The sequence below is a fragment of the Labrus mixtus genome, chromosome 18, assembly GCF_963584025.1.
Source record: "Labrus mixtus chromosome 18, fLabMix1.1, whole genome shotgun sequence".
Taxonomy (NCBI): Eukaryota; Metazoa; Chordata; class Actinopteri; order Labriformes; family Labridae; genus Labrus; species Labrus mixtus.
The window spans coordinates 9,253,394-9,273,019 of NC_083629.1; the positions used below are offsets into that span (position 1 = coordinate 9,253,394).

A 19,626-nucleotide genomic window follows, 5' to 3' on the forward strand; every position below is an offset into this window, starting at 1 on the left:
CTGTAAGGGATAAACAGACAAGTGTTGATTATACTAAATAAATTACAACAATCCATACCTATCAAAGCTAAGTATGAAATGTTTTTGGAATAATTGATGATCTATAAAGCGCTACATGAATCGAACTAACACAAGCACAATGCTGAGTTGCTTTTCTGCTCTACAGACGCATTTCACAAAACAGTTAGGAATATACATTTTCATATTTTCAAAAGGCTCACTATCTTTCAATACATAGCCATAGTTAGCAAAAGACACTCAAGTATGAGTAAATAGTGCATTTGTTTGAGACCACAGCAAATCTGGTGAATTGATTCAAAGAAGAGTGAGTGTTCCTGGTGATGAAGGAACATGTCACCTAGTACGAGGGGGTTATGTGGTTTTGGCATCCGTGTAGCCTTCAGCTGCAAATACACAATTCTTGTTATTCAGTTCAATTCAGCAAACTTCATATCATGAAAACAGTAATTGAAATGCAGTTTTTAAGGAGGGAGAGACTTTTGGACACATCTTCATTTCCTCACAATAGCAGCGTGTGCAGTTCTGCTTACAATGTATGGTGTCTATGAGACATGAGAAAAGTATACTGACCAGACCAGGCCAGATAGAAATGTATTCATCCCAAAGGAAACTGAAGTGCCAGATTGCAGCACAAAACAACAGTAACACAACAGAGCATGAAATAGAATTAAAATACAAAATTAATAAAAAACAAGTATGATTAAGTTAAGAAGTTAACTAAGCCAATCACAAGAACCACAGATGGTGGCTGTGTTGATGTTATTGAGAATTTTAGAAATAACTGCTTTCTTGTACAAAGAACATTTCTATGTAGTCATTAGAGGTGGCCTCTGCAAGCTCTATGAAGTAATATGTATATGTTTAGACTTGACGGAGCAGTGTCAGTGGCTGAGTTTAGGAGGTTTGGCCAGATGCACACTCTGCTGGAGTGCGCCCTAAGCTCCATCCAGCCTGCCAGCCAGTCCAGGGGGTCTGGGATGTATTAGAGGGTGGGTGAGAGGCCGCCCTGAGTTGCCTTCATTAGGTGCAGAGCCCCCTGCGCACACACATACACACACACACACACACACACACACACACACACACACACACACGCACACACTCACGCACACTCACGCACACACACACACAGAAAGGAAACACTGAAACACTGTCTCTCTAACAATAAAAGCTAGCCATAGATCATAGATTAGACAGATGTGCTGTCTGTTGAGGCTGGATCTTGACTAGTGGGGAGGGCCCACACACAAACACACGCGCACACACACACACACACACACACACACACGCCTACAGTGCAGGCATGCATTGCGATGGATGACAAAGAGCAATGATCTCTAATATTAAAGACCAAAAAGTAAAGAGGGGAATAAAGAAAGAGACTGGGAGGCTTGAGAGACTGTGTGTGTGTGTGTGTGTGTGTGTGTGTGTGTGTGTGTGTGTTTGTGTTGAGTTGAGACAGTGTTAGAGGCCATCAAGGGTGCCCTGTGTCACCGTCACCTCATAAAGCATCCTAATGGACATTGCACCTATTTGTCAAAAAGAGAGACAAATGAAAGAGCGGCAGCATGTGGGAGGGAGAAAAAAGAAAGTGAGAACGACATTTTGGAGAAAAATAGAGTGCGCAATTATGTTACTGGCTTTCAAGATGAAGTAAAAAGCGTATTCACATATGCCTACATTTATAAAGATACGGACACACAAACACACAACCACATACACACACAACGTTGCCTCGGATTTCCTGCCTCCCCTTCCCTCTTTCTGGGTTAGTAAAACCCACCAAGGTACTGAAATGTGTAGGCTTCAGCATGAAAACAGGTCAGTAAAAAAGCAGTTTGAGTAGATGGCTTGAAATACTAGAAGTGATATTATGTACAGTCTGTTTCCCACAATTGATGGAAACGGCTTTAAAGACAATATAGCAATTGGAATTGCCTTGGAAAAGTTTTATTTGAATCTAAACATCAATATTTTCATGGAACAGATGTGACTGAACCTCATGAACTCATGTGGTTAGAAACGGCTGTATTTATTAGACAGCACATTCATGTGATGTTTTTTCATACTGATACTTTATGTCACATGCTTTTTATATTATTTTGTCTAAATGACTCTGAATAACAGACACTCAGGTAAAGATGAGCTGGATGACCCAGAAATCTCAATATTAACTTAATATTTCCGTTGTATGCAACACATTACTGTACTTTAAAAACATAATAGGGAAATAGGGATATATTGCATTTTTTTGTCCACTGCTTTTTAAGACAGCTACTTTATTAGAATGAATTTATAATTGAAGTCAAGTCCAGTAAAGTTCATGTGTATAGCACGTTTAAATCAGCCTCAGCTGACCAAAGTTTTGTACAGACAAGGCATAATAGATCACAAACGCACATAGTAGCATTGAATACAGAAAAAAAGAGAAAAAGACACAAGGTCAGCTCATCCCATTCAACATTGTTTCTAATGTAAAATAGTTATTTAGTTATTTAAATTATGCTTATTATAAATTATTATTATTATAAAACTTTACTTTGAATGCCACAATACTTTAGTATACTAAGCATGCATATTGTAAAGAGTAAATAGTACATTTGTTTGTAAAATAAAGGGATTGAACTGATTTTTAAATATTGTTTTCATTATGCTTTTGTGCGTCCCTTAGTAAATAAGCAAAAAAACAAGAACAAAAATCTTACCTAATCAACATCAAAGAAACTAGCCCTTCATCTACAACTTAAATTGCTTGTGGCTACTTTAATTAGTTTAATTCAATCCACTTTTTTAACAGTGCAATGAATGCTTACTGGACCTGTGACTTTAATGATGAGACACATGCACACACGCACACAGTGTCTAAGAAAACCACAGTGCATCTGCTGTAGAGGAACATCCTGTCCCACACAGACTAGCATGCTTGCAAGCTCGTCTGTCACATCGAAAACCCATGTCTGAACCACAGGAAATACGTATGTGCACTGCACACACATAGACACAAACACATGCAGGCACATGTGTACAGGTAATAACACATGGTGAGAGCTGCAGTCTTACATACTAACTGCAACTTTGCAAAATGAAACTCTCATCCACACAGAAATTGTGCATTTCTTGATTGAGTAACTTTTAGGCTACAATCGTTTAAGAGTGCAGAAAAAAAGAAAAAAGACAATGTTGCAACGTTCCACCTGTATTAACTCGTAAAATCCTTATGATTCATTGAGGTCAATGGGATCAGTTTGGGATCAGGGTTTGTGGCAACACCGTGCTCTACTCTATTCTAGCTTGGGTTGAGCTGCATGTACTGTATGTTGAGCACTAGGGCATTTGGGGTAACTGAGGTCTCGGGTTTACTCAGGCTTTTATGTGAGGCTGCAGCACTTCACCCTCCAGCTGCTGCGCTGCCGCGATGTGTGTACCTCAAAGTGAGTGTAAATTTACCACTTTGGTGAAGACAATTCATTCACTAAACACACAGGCTGAATTTGATAAGCATTGTGAACCAAAACAAACTAAAACAAGAAGGCACTCAATTGACTGTTTAGTTTGATCACTCAACTACCTGATTCCAATTTCAAAGTGATAGCAGTGAATGCTGGAGCCCCAAGTCTGACGCATTCTTCTACTATACTGCATACCATATGTCAAGAATGTGCCCCCCCCTACCCTCCCAGCCCTCCCCTTGATGAAGGTTGATAGGTAGCAGAGATTGGGGGAACTGTCTACAGGGCATCAATCCTTTTTTTTATGTGTAAAAACATGAAATGTAACGAGATGGTACTGTACTACCCCCAAATTCAAGGGGTATAGCTCTCTGCCTGGCTATGTTGCTAAAGGGAGTTTAAAGCTCGGTTAATCTTAATGGCAGTCAGAGAACGGGAATGTAATTTTCTATCAACACGGTATCAGAGAGAAAAGGTCGCAAAAAAAACAAAATTCGACATGATAGCTTCAGATCAGGATACAAAGGAAAATGTTTTCCTTTGACGAAAACAACTAAAACATCCAGCTGCAGAGGTTGATTATGCAACAGGTAGGTTTTTCTTTAATGAGATAATCAAATAAGAAGGGCTATCTTACTTCACAGAAATGGGATTTCTGTAGTAAAAAAAAAACGACCCAGATAATTGATTTTACAATAATGCTACACAGTGTTCAGATACAGTGTAACAAGTTAATGTACTGCATTCAAATCTTTTCTTTCATGGTAAAAAAAAGCTAAATATTAGACTTTCACAATAAGTACAAATTTCCCGTTTTGCAGAATGGCTCATAACAAAATAAAATGGTTTATATTATTGCATTAAATTAACTGATAAATACCTGTACATGTAGTGAGCTCTTTATTTTACCTTCATGAGTTTGGCAACTTGTTCATTATCTTCAATCTTGTCATGTCTTCACACAGATTATTTTTAAGCACTGTTCCGAACATTGATCCATGCCATATTCGCAGGCGACACCACCCTCATTGGACTCATCTCTGGTGGGGATGAGTGTACCTACAGGTGGGAGGCTGACCATCTGGTGACCTGGTGCGGCGAGAACAATCTAGAGCTTAATGCTTTGAAGACAGTGGAGATGATTGTGGACTTACAGGAAAAAGCAGCCAGCCCCATCACCATCATTCCTGGGGACCACCATCACCCAGGACCTCAAGTGGGAGCTCAACATCGGCTCCCTCATCAAGAAAGGACAGCAGAGGATGCATTTCCTGCGGCTACTAAAGGAATTCAACCTGCCAAAGACCATGATGGTCCATCCTCTCCACAGTCTGGTACGCTGCAGCCACAGAAAAGGACAAATGCAAGCTCGAGCATATGTAAATGTATTTGGCAATAAAAATGGATTCTGATTCTGATATCTACTTTCTACATAAATGTTACAGCAGCAGTTATCTCCATAAACTCTTGTCCTTCATGGGCTCTCTGTAGACTTTCTTCTTCTACGGATCACTGTACACAACCCTCTTCAGGAACTCTGGGATATGGCCTACTTGGTGTATGGGAACTGAGCCCATCTATGTGGTTATCTCAGCCAATTCTTTGTGTCTGTTGGATCCAATTAATTAATAATTGGCCAGCTGATCACTTCCAATGTTGATACTAAGCACAAAACTGTTGCATCAGTGAGGCTCTCTCTTGCAAAGACAAAAACAACATTCACACTTAGACACCTCTGAGCTGTTTACAGAGAATACATTTCTCATTCAACAAAGACTTTCAAAAAGAGACAACTGTTTTACTTCTTGTTGGTTGATATTTAACATCAATTTAAGTTATTATGCTTCTTAGATAGTCTTACATAATCATGTTTTTTTAAAGTGCTGATAATAAGATTTCGCTTTAAAGCCTTGTGCTGAAATCTGTTTGTTTAAATAGAGATGTGCCATAGTAAATTAAATGTAAGTATGTCATATAAAGTCCAAGGAAACTCTTATTCTTCAAATCTTTAAACAGAATATGGGTATTCTGTACTAAAAGTGGACAGTAACATGAGTCAATGAAATGAGCAGTGTAATATAATTAGAATAAAATGGCCAGTACGAGGTGCGATTGAGCTGGTAGGACATTGGCCCTGTGTGTGCAGCCCCAAAAAAACTGGCTCCAAAAGCCTATCCTAGCAGCAGGCAGGACCATGGTGTTTGATGCAATGACGGCCACTTCATTATAAAAGCCTCCTCAAGTCCCACGCTGCATTCCACGTTTATAGAGAACATATGGGGAAGCCTGCAATTTTTAGACCACAAAATAAGCCCCTTTGCAGCTGGACGCACGACCGCACTGGGTCCTTTTTGCCTCGCGAGCCACACCCGAGAGGCGTAGGACCACTGACAGTGATTAAACCACCACAGTTTTCTCAGCAAAACAGGAGTTATATTAAGCTTAAATACAGGGGCTTGATAAACAAGGCCTGGGCTGGGGAAGAAAGAATTGAGTGAAAGATGGCCACAATGATCTTCAGACTATTTTCCCCTCACGGTCATGGGCAGTGCAAAGCCATGAGATACATTTCAAAACATGAAGCAGATGTTTACCTAGACAAAGAAGAAGAAAAAAGCGGAGGTCGGAGAAAATGGCCCTGACTCTAACGCTTTCTTTTACTGTCAAGTTTGGACTACACTGCAATGGAGCCAATTCCCATTCTTGCACAATGCTGTGGGATGGTCCCGTATTTGTTTGCCGTTTTTCTATTCCTCATTGAAGATCCAGCTGCAACAACACTTACGACAATTCAACACAAAAAAAGGAAATGAAGAATAATGTGAAACAGTCTCCTCATGTTAAAACAGTAGAAAATATATTACACCCTAAAATAAAATCCTAAAGCAAAATGTCATTTATAACCAATAACATACCTTACTTGCACAAATACATGGACAGAAAATAATTATAAAAAAAAACAACCCCTGTTCCATATCCTGCAATCAAGATGGTCCCTTTTTTTAAAAAAACAAAAATGAGATGAGACCAGAATACAAAACTCTAGGAGTAGTAGATCATAGGGTGCAAAATGTTTTTTCCCCCTTAAGTTAAATAATCTCAAATATGAGTCAGCAACAGGCTCAGCCATAATCTCCCTGGTCTTACAGGTAGAAGTGTCTCCCTGTGGGCCAGTGTAAGAGCACTACCATTCAGCAGCAAGTCACTGAGTAGTAATCTGTCCCCGGGCTGGCAGGCCACGGCCAAGGCCATGTAAGGAGGCAACAGAGGTGTGAGAAGAGGAAGCCTTGCTGTGTGTGAGGTTAAGTCAGAGGCCTGTAGTGGCCGTGTGGACGGACTGATAAAAGCCCTCAGGCCGCGGCTGTGGCCTCAGTGTTCGGCCACACTTGCCAACACGCCGTGTCATTTAGGCCCGACTGCCGCCTAACCCAACGGCAACTGCTCATTTACAGGGCAGTGCGGGCTACCAGGAAGAGCGGCAATCTCTCTCTCTCTCTTCCTCTCTCTCTCAAACACACACACTTAGAACATGGTACTGTATATGCATGTTGTGGTCCATAGCGCAGTTTTGTCCAGCAATTAACAAATGATAAGGTGGGTTGACACCTATACACAATACAGTGTAAAACAGAAACAGAACAGAGACATGCGTAAGCCTCTTACTCGCAGGTTTCCCAGGAAAGCCATTGGGTCACATGAGTGACCAGACAGTGGTTTGGGTCTGTTGTCCCAGAGCCAGACATGGTCAGTGTGTCACTGAAAAACAGGAGAAAGGAGAGAGGAAGTATGGATACCACAGGTTTGCAAATGTCAGTGATTTGTGCGCTCACACGCACACAAAGAGGCTGTAACACATAGTCGCACACAGAAGTGAAGACTCTAAGGTAAACTGATGCACCTACATTGAGTGTTTCTCCCTGTATATTCATCACTATTCTGCCGGTTAATTTCTGTATGAATCAGAAGCAGCATGAATCACTTCCTGTTTTTTCATTCAAATAAATAGCATGAAAAATGACAGAGATATTTGATATCCTGGTACGTCTTAGGTTGGTAAAAAAAAGAAGAAGGAATAAATGAAACTAGAAAAAAAAGTTTTTAGAATTTACAATAGAGTGCCATAGTAAGAAAATCTGTAAATGAGGCTAAGAGAATATAACCTGAAAGCTTTTGAAACAGGAGAATGGAAGAGAACACAAACCGATCCGGTAGAGTCAAGCAACTGGCAGTTCTACTTCTAATGAGACTGAGATTATGATAGCATCAAGTGGTAAGTGAGGGTGGAGGTTTTGCAGGCCCAAAACCACCGGTTCTTACAAACACAGATGTGCTGTGAGTCAGACAAACATAAAACTAGCACAGGACATACATAGGCTACACATTTTAGAACAGCATGCTCAGTGTTGTTCTGCAGCTAGAGACTTTCTTTCCGGTCACAGTAGCAGCAAAAGCCACAGCTAGCTTACACTTTCTTTTTCTCTTCGTCTGATACGATCAAATCCTTTTCTTTCTTTTGTCACTTTTTGGCTGAATACATTCGAAGTCCTCTCTGGCTCTGTTACAGTGGGGGTGAGTCCTCAGTGAGCCACAGTGGTGCAGGCCGCTGCCTTGTTTGAACTTAACAGAAAATAGAATCTTTCCAAAACTTTGACGTTCAATGAAGAGTGAAGGCAACGAGTCAGAGAAGAAGATGCATGGAAAGTAAAAACCAAAGTAGAGAAACCAGAGAAGAGGAAAAGAGGATAGAAGAACCAAGAAGGGAGGGGAAGGAGGGTGGGAGGGAGAGGCCCGGTGACCTCACGTGACATGTGACGTGTGCTCCACCACTCACTGAGAGGAGTGTGTGTCTCTGTGTAGAGGATGGCGAGGAGGATGCAGATAGACTGTGGCTTTTAGCCTTTTACTAGCACTGACGCTCCAGTCAGGCCGCCACCATTGTGGGAGAGAAAGAGAAAGACAGACCACGCTATCAAACTAGCTGGCTAACCTCAGACCCTCAGCCCACTGCGTGACAGAGGACCACAAACCAAGCCCTCAACGCCGGCTCTGCTTCCACCAACCGGGTTCCGTTAGGTTGGCCCCCTCTCATCTCCAGACCTGGTGAGTTCTCCCTGACACCTGGTCACACAAATGCTACTGTTGCTTCTGCTTCGATTGCTTTTCTCTCAGCTGTCTCCTCTTTCTTCTTCCTTTCTCTCCACTTCTCTCTCAAATGTCTCCTGGTGCTGCTGCTAACACAGGCTGCTGCTCTCTCTGCAGGCTTGTGGCTTGGGATTCCTGCGGTGGTCACAAACCCTAGATTCTTGGTTGCAAACATGCTCTGAGCTCCAGGAGTTTTGTCCTCTCTGCTCTCTCGCCTTCCATCTCCTCTGTCTCTCTCTTATACCTCATATCTGTGTTTCCATTCTCCTTTCATCCTCCCCAAAGCTGTAGGACATCGACTGCATCAAGGACTCTGTACCATTGTGGCTTCCCTGCCATGGCATCCAACAGCATCTTTGACTCCTTCTCCAACTACAGCAGCAGTCTACTCAGAGGTGAGTGCTGACCCTCCCCTTGCACCCCCCCCCCTCCCTTCTACTCCACTCACCCCACTCCCTCAAACAACATCCCATTTTTTTGAATGTGAGACCATACAAGTTTTTACCTGAACTCACTGAAAGGTGGGTTCTTCCTGTAGTGTGTGAATACAGTTATCGCTCCGTCTACTCGCACAGACGTGTGCTGAGGGATGTTCACAGGAGGATCTGATCTGACAGTAACCCTCCTCTAGCTGACTGATATGAGCCTTAAATGCCTTTGCCTCGCCGCTCCTGTGTTTTCTGTAGGCTTGATGGAGTAGCTCCATAATGGGATTCTCACCACAGACATTCATTATCAAGTGAGACTGAGCGCTCTCACTGTGAGAATACAAGCTCACAGGCTCCATGTGACTGGGCCCTTTACCGGAACACTGCAATACAATAAAAGAGCAAAGAAAAAAACATATTAGTCTCTCTCACTCTGCTTTACTTCCAGGAGGTACTTTTGGTCTATGTGGTGAGGTGAGTGCACTATACTTGGCGACGCTAAACACCGGGCTCAATGAAGAAACCATTTGTTGCCATGGTAATACCAATCAGACAGCATTTACTTGCAAATATGGAAGCTCTTAAGTGAAGCGGTGTAGACAAAGTTTGAAACCTTTTTTCAGATTTTTACTAGAATACTTTCAGTTTAATCCGGGATTCAAATCGCAAACATAAACAGTCTTGACAAAGAAGTAATTAATATGATGACAGCCATGGGACTCAGTTGTTCCCACTGTTTGTCACACAACCACTGTGACTGCCACTGAAAGGCGACAGAAAAAAATCTCCTTCCCAATTAAGGCCTTGTTGCCGTGTTAATTAGAGACAGCCACAGGAAAAGCCCTACCAGGTCCTAATTGTTTGCAGAGTATATCTTAAAATCTCTGAGGCCTCACACACACAACACACACATGCGCGCATACAGTTTGAAACAGACAGTAAAACACACACACTGAGCACATCTGTGTCTCACATGAGAGAAATCCTCTGATATCCTCAGTAGAACCGCATTGACAAGGGTTGATGTTCCAGTGTTCTCACAGCTTCTTCAGACACTGCAGGAGTTTATAGTTTCCTCTTGACAAGGCTCAGGCCTTTTCCCCTTTTCTGTTTTTTATAACCAAGGGATCCACATCCCTTTATCTCCTCACTGTTTACAGATCAGCGTCACCCGCTGCAGGTTTCATGCATGCCATCCATCAGGCATTGGGGCTGTTTAAACCTCTAACGTAATGTGCTTTTGCGTGCCTGATTTTGATTTTTTAATCCGAGCAGAGCAGTGAGACGGGATGTGAGATAGACAGTCAAAAGGGGAAGAAAGAGCCATGCATTTAAAGTTGAAATCCTCGGTTGGAAATCATTAGAGAGAATTAGAGAATGTGCAATATCCTTTTACAATATGTTCTGGAGACTGAAACCGAACTGCGAGACAACAAAGGCAAAGAGTTATTTAACCCTCCGGTTCAATCTGAAAGCATTTCAAATCAGGACTACCTCATGTAAGAAAAATACCCCAGTGGTTTGTTTAACAACTTGCATTACACAGGCAATGCAATTTGGCAAGTTATTTTTTTTACACTCAAATCAAGCTCAAATTAGAAACAGTTAAAGAAAATGAAGGTTAGTGAAGGTTAGTGAAGGTTAGGAAGGTTAGTTAGTAATAATGTTTCCAAATAAGGAGAGTCAACAGTTTAATCATTTAAAAAAAATATATAAATAGAAAATGTTTGAGTGTCTTAAACTATTTTTACTTCCTACTAATAGATTTGTTTTTTAAAGTCGTGCACTGTTCACACTATTTATGATTAAAAAGAAACAACAGCATGATCCTAATTTTCAGCACAACACTAACAGTCTGTTCTGTAGGTGTCATATAAGTTTTTCTTCAACATCGCAGGCTATCTCACAGTCAGACAGAGAACACATGTTATCATGTGATGTGCAACATCAGATGCACTTCGCGTGAGAATCGAGAGGACGCCTCACCTCAGAAACCTCAGTACTCCGCTAAAGCTCAGGGAGACACACACAGTTCTACACGTATAACATATGACACACGCACATACAGACAGCTGTCGTTCTCACGGCGTCCAGCTCAGTATCAAATGCTAGAACATGACTATTTTAGGATAGTTCTTTTTTTTTTTTGTGAGAGAAAAAGAGAAAAACAATAATTGAGCTTTCCATCAGCGAGCCGTTAATCTGATGCAGACTCTGCGAGCTGCTGTTTTCTACTGATAATAACCACAAAGAGGCTACACCTGTTAACTCCCACACAGCAGCACCATCATTTAAAAAGACAGCAGCATTTCAAAGCAACTTGAGTTTCCGATCCTGACATGGTGCAGTGTTAGCATCAGGTGTGTGTGGTACTTGCTTTATGACAGATGTGATTGTCTCTGCATCGTGAGTTATATCCTTGGCTCAGTTGCTGTCACCACATTTCCCTCCCATTGGAAGGGCTGCCTTGTTTTTCTGCAGGCTGTTTTATACAGGGGTCGGTTTTTTTCAGTGTTACACTCTTGGGAGGCAGCTCCCTTTGTGGCAGAGAAAAAGCCTCGGGTTTATTAGAGTGGGAATAGTTTTATTTGTTTGGCTTATGGCGCTGCATGAATGGAAGTGAGTACTTGGGTGTGAGAAAAGCACCATGCCTCACAAAAGTTGCACCTAGGTTATTTTTGAGGATTCTCAGAAGATGGTCTTGTTGAAAGACTCATGCACACTGTGAGAAAACAACACTTTCAATGTATCATAATGAGTCATTCACAAAGGATACAGCTCAAGACACTTTCCAAGCTGAGAACCACTGACAAATAAAAAAAGGCCTATACAGTAGCTCAAAAAAGAAAAAGACTATAAATTCAACAGAACAGATGGCTTGCCTCTGGTGATTTTATTAATAAAAAAAGTCATATGGTGAAGATTTTTTTCTCCTCTCTTAAATTAACATGCTCGATTGAAGCCCATTCAAAGTCCTGCAGAGAGTGAGGCCCCCGAGCGACGCCAAAACATAAAGACTGGGCAGAGCGAGCTGAAACCTGTAACCAGATATTAAAGTTTCAATATTCTAAAGTGAAAGCAAATAATAGAAAACTTATGACAGCCACGGAGCAGCAGAATCCTGTCTCCAATTTAGCAAGGCATAATATCTATTTATAAAACTCTGAAGCGTTTTGGATAGAGGGAACGCTCTGGATTTGATTAGGGTTGTAAACGTTTTTGGAGGAACTTATTTACTTTTAGGTCCGTCTCGCAGTTTTCACCGTCTGTCAACACGACTTTATGGGGAACACTTTCAGAGTTTGCCAGTAAGATGGCTTCCAGGTAGAGTATGCAGACAGGCAAGCTGATTTTGTGGTCGACTAATCCCAAACCTGCCTCCACCCTTGTGGACTTTTCAAACTGCAATGTGTGCTGTTGCGTTGGTCAAGGTCAAAGTCGTGCTAAGTGTAGTAGTAAATATAATTTTCTGGTGGTGGGAAGCTAACCACATGCGGCCAGATTATTTTCAGCATATCTGATCATATGGATTTAAATGTTTTTTCTAACTGAAGAAATAAAGGTTGAGCAAATTTTTTCAATAAACAATCACGGAGGAGGGAGTTTCTGTAACTCTACAGGCAAGTAGACAATAGGTGTGTTCACTCCGAAGCCGCAACCAGCAAGGAACGAATGTGACTGGAGGCTGCTGATAGGCCGAGTAGGCAGGAAGAATACTCTTCCATATGTTTCAGCCTTCATCTCGAGTGAGCCTGCATGCTAAACTATAAGATCAGATTGTGCATGGCAGCTGTGAGAGAACTGAACTCAAGGGTTCTATGCTTAATATCATTACTGAAGTCACTCTTGGGTGTGAGAATAAAAAAAAGAGTGACTATGTAAAATAGTCTTTCATGATCATTAAGGTCAGGTGGTTGAAAATAATTGGTATGAGGGAGACAAATGACCAGATATGATGCAAGTGATGTAAGAGGAATTCATAATGTCTAGACCAGCTTTTTCAACTGGAATGACTGAAACAGAAACAGGAACAAGCTGCATGTAGACAGGATAATATGCAGACTCTGAAAATGCTTGTGTAACTGCATTACGAGGTGGAAATGATCACATTATTAAAAATTCTTAAGCTTGATTTTTTTTTTTTTTTTTTTTTAAATAATGACAAAACCGGATGCAGCTCTTCTGTTTCTATGACTCATTCCTTTAAAGTTAAAACGCTTCACTTACAAGCTGATAATATGTCATATTAGCCCTTAAGTTAAAGATATTAAATCCACATCACTGTTATTAGACTGCATGATCTCATTCATCCTGCATGGCGGATAACTACATTAAGGAAAAGCTTTTCTCGCATTTTTTTTTCTTAATTTGTTTTAAAGCGACGCCCTTAACCACAGGCTAACTCACCAGCTTATTACATGGTGAGGCTTAGATTGCTGAAAAAAACAAAACAAGTATTACAAGGCCGTTTCATGTATTATTAACCTAAATGAATGCTGCAGTTTTGTTTGAATGTAGAGTTTGCTTGTAATTTTTCAGCTCAAAGTTAAAAAAAAAAAGGATGAATGGTATAAGTGAAACCTGGAGAAATTATCTGTGTGATCAAAGGTTGAGTTGTTTTCAGTAACTTTTGCTAGAATTAGAGAGCTGTGACCTGAGTTTGACAGCAGATGAAGAAGCCTCATTGTTTGGACCCCTCCCTGTACCGTTACACAGATTTTGTCAACAACATCTTTGCTGTTGCACTGAAAAACTAAAAACAAGAAACTGCCAGTGACTAAGCACAACTGTGATTGCTGTGCACATTTTTGTTTTAACATTACAGTTGCATTCTAACCCACAAATGATTCTAATGGGCAGGGATGGGTCTGGTCAGCAGCACATAAAATGACTCAAACTGATAGAGATCCCACATGTTCAGAAACATATCAGGAGACAGTGACTTCATAAGATGGCACACAGGATGTACAAAGTGTTTTACTTTTCTAAAAGTTTAGCAAAGATTTGAGGCCTGTGGGAACACTTTCTGTCACCATCAAAGGATAAAAAGAATGTTTTTTTTCACCGACAAAAAGGAAAAAACATCTCCCAGACTGAATCTTCACGACATTACAGTATGAGCAACTTTAACCATGCTCCAAACATCTTTACTGCAGATCCTTCTTCCCATAAACAATTAAGAAAAACTTAATTATGGTGAAGGAAAAATGCTGATAATGATAGGATGTGAGACACTGCAGGCTACGAAATGTTTTCAGATTCTCGATTCTCCCAGAATTTTTTTCACTCAACTTGTTTACATACACTTAATTGCTGTTGCTGCAAAAAAAACATGTTGAGGGGTTGCTTCTTAACCCTCCTCAAACACAATTTAGCCCTAGGGAATTGCGTTTTGCAGGAACACAATTTAAAAACTGGAATCTTAGATTTTTTTTTTACTCAGCTCTCAAAACTTGTAGGAAGAATTAATAGAAACAGAGGTGCTTCGTTTATAAAAATGAGGTTAAAAATTAAATAATACAGGAAGCAATGGTTTAAAATATAGACTTAGATCCAATAAAATATATAAAACATGCAAAAAAGATTGTTAAACCTATAAAACCGACCCTTATTGTTTTAAATGAACCAGTCAATACATATACATTTTCTTGCTAGGTATGATTTATTTAAAAAATAAATAATGTTGAAAAAAAGTATGGGCTCAAGCTTGACCAATTACTACAGTTTACTTCCCTTTACTATTTGGCACTGCAAAAACAATGGACAAAGTTCTTTTTTCCCTTCACATGGTAAAATAAAACCATGACACTAGTTTTGTTTTATCAATATAGATTGAAATAAGTCACAGTCAGACACACAGTCAGAGTTTCCTTCAGATTATTTCAAAGAACAGGCAGATAACAAAATACTGTAGAAGCATGAAGCATAGGTGACTAGTTTCTGCATAAAAGATTGTAGATCAGCTTTCTCCAAAAAAATGCTGCCAACACATCCACAAGCAAACTAATTCCACCAGGCAAATCCTTTACAACAAAGAGCTGGATTCAAACTGTACTCATTTAAGCGTATTGTTCTCCTGACCGAGGTTCATTGGTGTGTTGCTCGTGTTTTTAAGTGGCCGCTGGATATGGACCTTAGGAATATTTATATGGCCAGCAAGCTGCTTCCTGCCAATTGGGCTGGCATGTGTGTGTGATATGATGAATGATATGATAATGGGGGGTTGCTGACTTCTTGGAGATGGATACAGATAACTGCATGGTCAGCCAATAAACCAAAACCAAAATTGGTTTCTAATTTAATGAGCATAGTTTCCATCTTTTTCCTCATTGGATGTTGCCAATATTTGTATATTCTCAACCCAACGTTTGCCTTATCTACAACCTTTCTAAAATATATCTAAATATATAAATAAAACATTTGAAAATCATGCAGAATTCAAAAAGTTATTGATTTCCATGAATCGCTGCAGGTTTTGCCCTGAAGTAAACTTTAGCAAGTTTCTACTTTCTCTACAGCTGCTCACGTCTGTAGTGGCTCAGTAGGAAACACCAGGGATTCCCCCTCAGCTGTGCAGCAGAAGTGGCCCCTTTATTTCTTCTCCATAGCCTGTCTGCTGTGAGGTCAGTTTGTCTACAGCTCGACTCTTCTCACGGTTGTAGACATAAAGGAAACTGTACCGAAAACATTCAGAAAAAATGCATCTTGTTCATGCACAAACAAAACACACCAAAGTCTGCAGTCCAAGTTGTTCTCCATGCTGAGTCAGAGAGGAGCGCTACATGTCACCATGATAAGCATGAAGGGCTCCCTCTCTAAATGCTGTCTGACCTCACTGTAATAGCTGGTCAGGACTATGCGTTAGTCCATCACACTAACCTACATGCTTTCTGAACAGTGGAGGACATCACTGATAATATTAGTGAGAGTGTTCTTCATTTTGTAATGTGACAATTTTCACAACACGCTTAAAACATTTAAACCTGAGAACAATGGTTCACTGTCAGGCCTGACCGTTTTGAACTATAAGTCCTTTCCTGATTAATTTAAACTTTTATAAATTCACTGTCCAAAAATGATTGGTGTGTCCTGAAGAGAAATGTTCAAACATATGTTTAAAAACATTCGATGCACTACATATTTCATTTATAACTGTTGGGTCATGGTAGAGTAACATGGAACTGAGCAGCATGCTGACACATCATTTTAAAAAGAGCAAGAAAAGTGGTAAATAAAATGTTTGTCCTCAATCAAACAAGTAGCTCTCTATGTTTTAGCAGGATGGTTAGCTGATCTAAAGCTGCCAACCTAGCAAAAAGACGTGTTTGAAGGGCCTTACAGACTTAAATACAACTTTCCCCTTTAATCAGTGTGATGACATAAGAGGCAGACAGCGAGGCAGTCATTCAGTCAGTAGAGTTTGATGAACCTAATCACCAGCCAGTCAGACTCCAGGCTCCTGATTGGGTTTAAAAACGCTCCTTGTCATCGTGGTGTCATTAGCTTGTCGTTAGCCGCGGCCGCCTTGACGTGGTGCAGCGACGTGCTGGCCCTAAACACAGCAATCAGGGGATTAGTGTGCAGTTACAGCAAAGCCTCAATGGACGCCTGAGTCTCTGAGTCAAAGAGAGACAAGTCCTGCCTTACAATGCTAGCTCTGAAGACGCCAGGGTGCTAACTGTACATGGGCAATGCCACTACTGATTAGCAGCGGAGATGATGAGAGGAAACATTCAGTCACTTCGGACACGCGGGTTTCCCCAGTGGTTGGTTTCCCGGACTTCAATTCAAGCCAAACCCTTGACTCAAGCAATGATTTGAATGGAGAGACTCCATTGAAAATAAGTTTTAGCCTCCAATTAGGTTTGCTTAATCTAGAGCTGGGAATCAAGCCCAAACACATCACAGGAACAGAGTCGCAAGGAACACAGTGACTCTCTGCCGTCAATGCAGAGAGGTTCACTGACATTTGGAGATAATTCATTTTCTTTTGATTAAATTTGAAATCATTTGCAATGATTGACAATAATCACTGACTATGTAGGAGATTAGATTTATGAGGGTTGACAATATTATTTGTCTAAGTGCTCTCCTGAGCCTCTTGGCTTGCAGACTTGACACACCCTTGTTTCCTTACGATCAAAAGCACTAAGGGCCAGCCAAGCACTTTCCAAGAGTTGTCTCATGTCTGCAGAGGAAAGTGGCACGGACACTTGTCAGGAAACCAGCGCCGGGTTTCTGCTCAAATCTGGTTGAATTCTGTGGTGAGTCAAATGGTGCTCGGGAGGCTGAACCCCTCTGAAGAGGGAAATAAATGCAAATGTAATATTTGGGGTCTCTTTGAAGTCAATTTGCACTTGAATGAGTGTGACAGAACCTGGAATGACCTCTGTTGAAAGATCCCGTAATAGTGATGAAAGAAGATGAAAGGGACAAGCAATGATGACAATAGTTCAAAAGTTGGAAAACGTAAACACAAGGCTACGCTTGAGTTTGTGTATGCAAAAGAATAAGACATGCACAGACATCAGAGTGAACTTGGAGAGTTTGTCTCCTTCAACAAGGGAACAATACATTTGGCTCTGAGCCAGGTTGGCAGAGCCATCTCTGAGTTATGATTTACTGGTTAGCATCCATGCCATTCATTTCATACGTCACATACCTCACCGTGTTCCTTCATAGTTCAAAAGAAGAAGGACCTAGTCTCAGAAAATAAAAACATGTGGTTTTTGTTGCCGAGAGGAATGAACAACAGCATTCCATGTGAACCACATCAAAGATCCCTTCTTGCATTGGGGCTAAATGAGGGCAGACTGTCCTGCTTGCATCTCCTGACATGACTGCCACTAATTAACATGAGATCTAAAACTGACACTTCATCTTCATCACTTTCCTCAAGTCTTTACTGAATCCTCCACAGTTTTTTAAAAGGGTCTCCTTTTTCGGGTGCCAGCAAGAGGGGACAGCCACACAACAAGCACAAAGGGGCATTGTGTACTGGTGAAAATGTGGTTTACAGGCTCTGCTAAAATGGCTTGGTGGTTGCTGGAAGCCATGCGCACTTCCTAATATTTGACTCACATGCGATTTCATTTTGTGAAAAAAAAACAAAAAAAAACTGAGCAAGTGGGCTTTGCCTTTGTATGAGCGGGACGCCTCACAACTTCTTTTCTGAGCCAACAAACGCAACCTCACTAACCCCCGCCCTGCTTTCACCCCCTCTTTCCCTCTCTGGTGGCGCTACTATATTTGTGTGGGCTCTCTTGCGATGGAAGAGTAGACACAGGCTCCGTTGCTAGTCAAACGTGTTCGGGCTGTCAGACTGAACGGATTCCAATGCTGCGATCTGTCTCCTCTCGTCGTCAGTAGGAGCTGTTTGATCTGACGGAAGGACTCCATAAGAGACACGGGGAAGTTAGGCTGCTGGGAGGTTGGATGGCCTCAGCAGTCAGTATAGCAGCCCAGAGAGGAAAAGGTTTTCACACAGGCTGGTTGCAATCTTAGTGTCTGTGCTTTGTGTATATATGTCTACAAAGGTCTCTGAGTATTACGTCTAATACACATTCATGAGGGGTATGTTAGAAAGTCCTGACATATTTTGGGACTCTATTTGGGGATGCTGCTGAGTGTCAATCACAGAGAGAGAGAGAGAGAGTGGAGGAGAGAGAACGAGATTATCTGCTGAGGTGGCGAGAAGAGCATTATCTTGATGTCTTCTATAAATAACACTTAAGTTTTCCCTCAGTCTCACAGTGGTGGTGACCTCATAAACCTACGCCACTGTCCAACACGTTGGATACACTGGTGTCAGAGCGGTTAAATGGGAGACAATGGTTAGATAAATATGCATCAATGGTTCGGCCACAGACCATCACTACATTCCCTACCTTTAATGTGGCAAACACTTCTACTAAACCGGAGGAACTCCAAAAAATGACTGAATTATCCAAGACTTATTTAAGAGTATTATTAGAAGATTTGTATTATAAGGGGGTTAATTTCATCATCTGCTTGCACTGATAGTCTTAGGTGTTTCAATCAATTCAATCAATCAATCAATCAATCAATCAATCAATCAATCAATCTTTATTTGTATAGCGTCAACTCATAACAAGTGTTATCTCGAGACACTTTACAAAAAGCAGGTAAAAAGACCTTACTCTTTGTCTTTTAACATTACAAAAGAACATGTAAAAAGACCTTACTTATTGCTATATTACAAAGACCCGGCCTATCCATAAGAAGCAGGGAGAGAGATGTGCCCCATGTGAGAGATTCTTGTCCTGATCTGTGAGTGGCAGCAGTGCTCTGGCAGGCTGCATGGCAGTTAAACTGTCACTGGCAGGAACTGTAAATCTTTAGCAGAAGGTGAATACAGCATGACAGCGCCACAGGTGTGTGTGTTTGTTCATGTCTATGTGTGCTTGCAAGATGTACGTTTTTCATGAATCCATTGTATTTTTCCAGTTTGTTTTTTGACACTCAACCATCTTCAGAGGCAGTCTAAACTCTTCACTTTACACATTTGGCAAAGCAAGACTGAGCCAAGATACACTTTTGTTAATGTGTGTGTTTTTGTGTTATGC

General features: G+C 41.0%; 1 protein-coding gene across 2 annotated transcripts in view; it reads left to right on the top strand.

Annotated features, from left to right (window-relative positions):
- Positions 1 to 8,313: 8,313 nt before the first annotated feature.
- runx3 (RUNX family transcription factor 3) overlaps positions 8,314 to 19,626 on the top strand; it is a 47,956-nt gene continuing 36,643 nt past the window's right edge. The window contains exons 1-2 of one of the 2 annotated variants that reach the window (XM_061063149.1): positions 8,314 to 8,570; positions 8,898 to 9,007. In XM_061063149.1, the coding sequence (XP_060919132.1) occupies positions 8,950 to 9,007 (58 nt within the window). In that variant the 5' untranslated portion in view covers positions 8,314 to 8,570; positions 8,898 to 8,949. The remainder of the gene's footprint in view (positions 8,571 to 8,897; positions 9,008 to 19,626) is intronic. The other variant, XM_061063148.1, reaches the window with a different exon arrangement.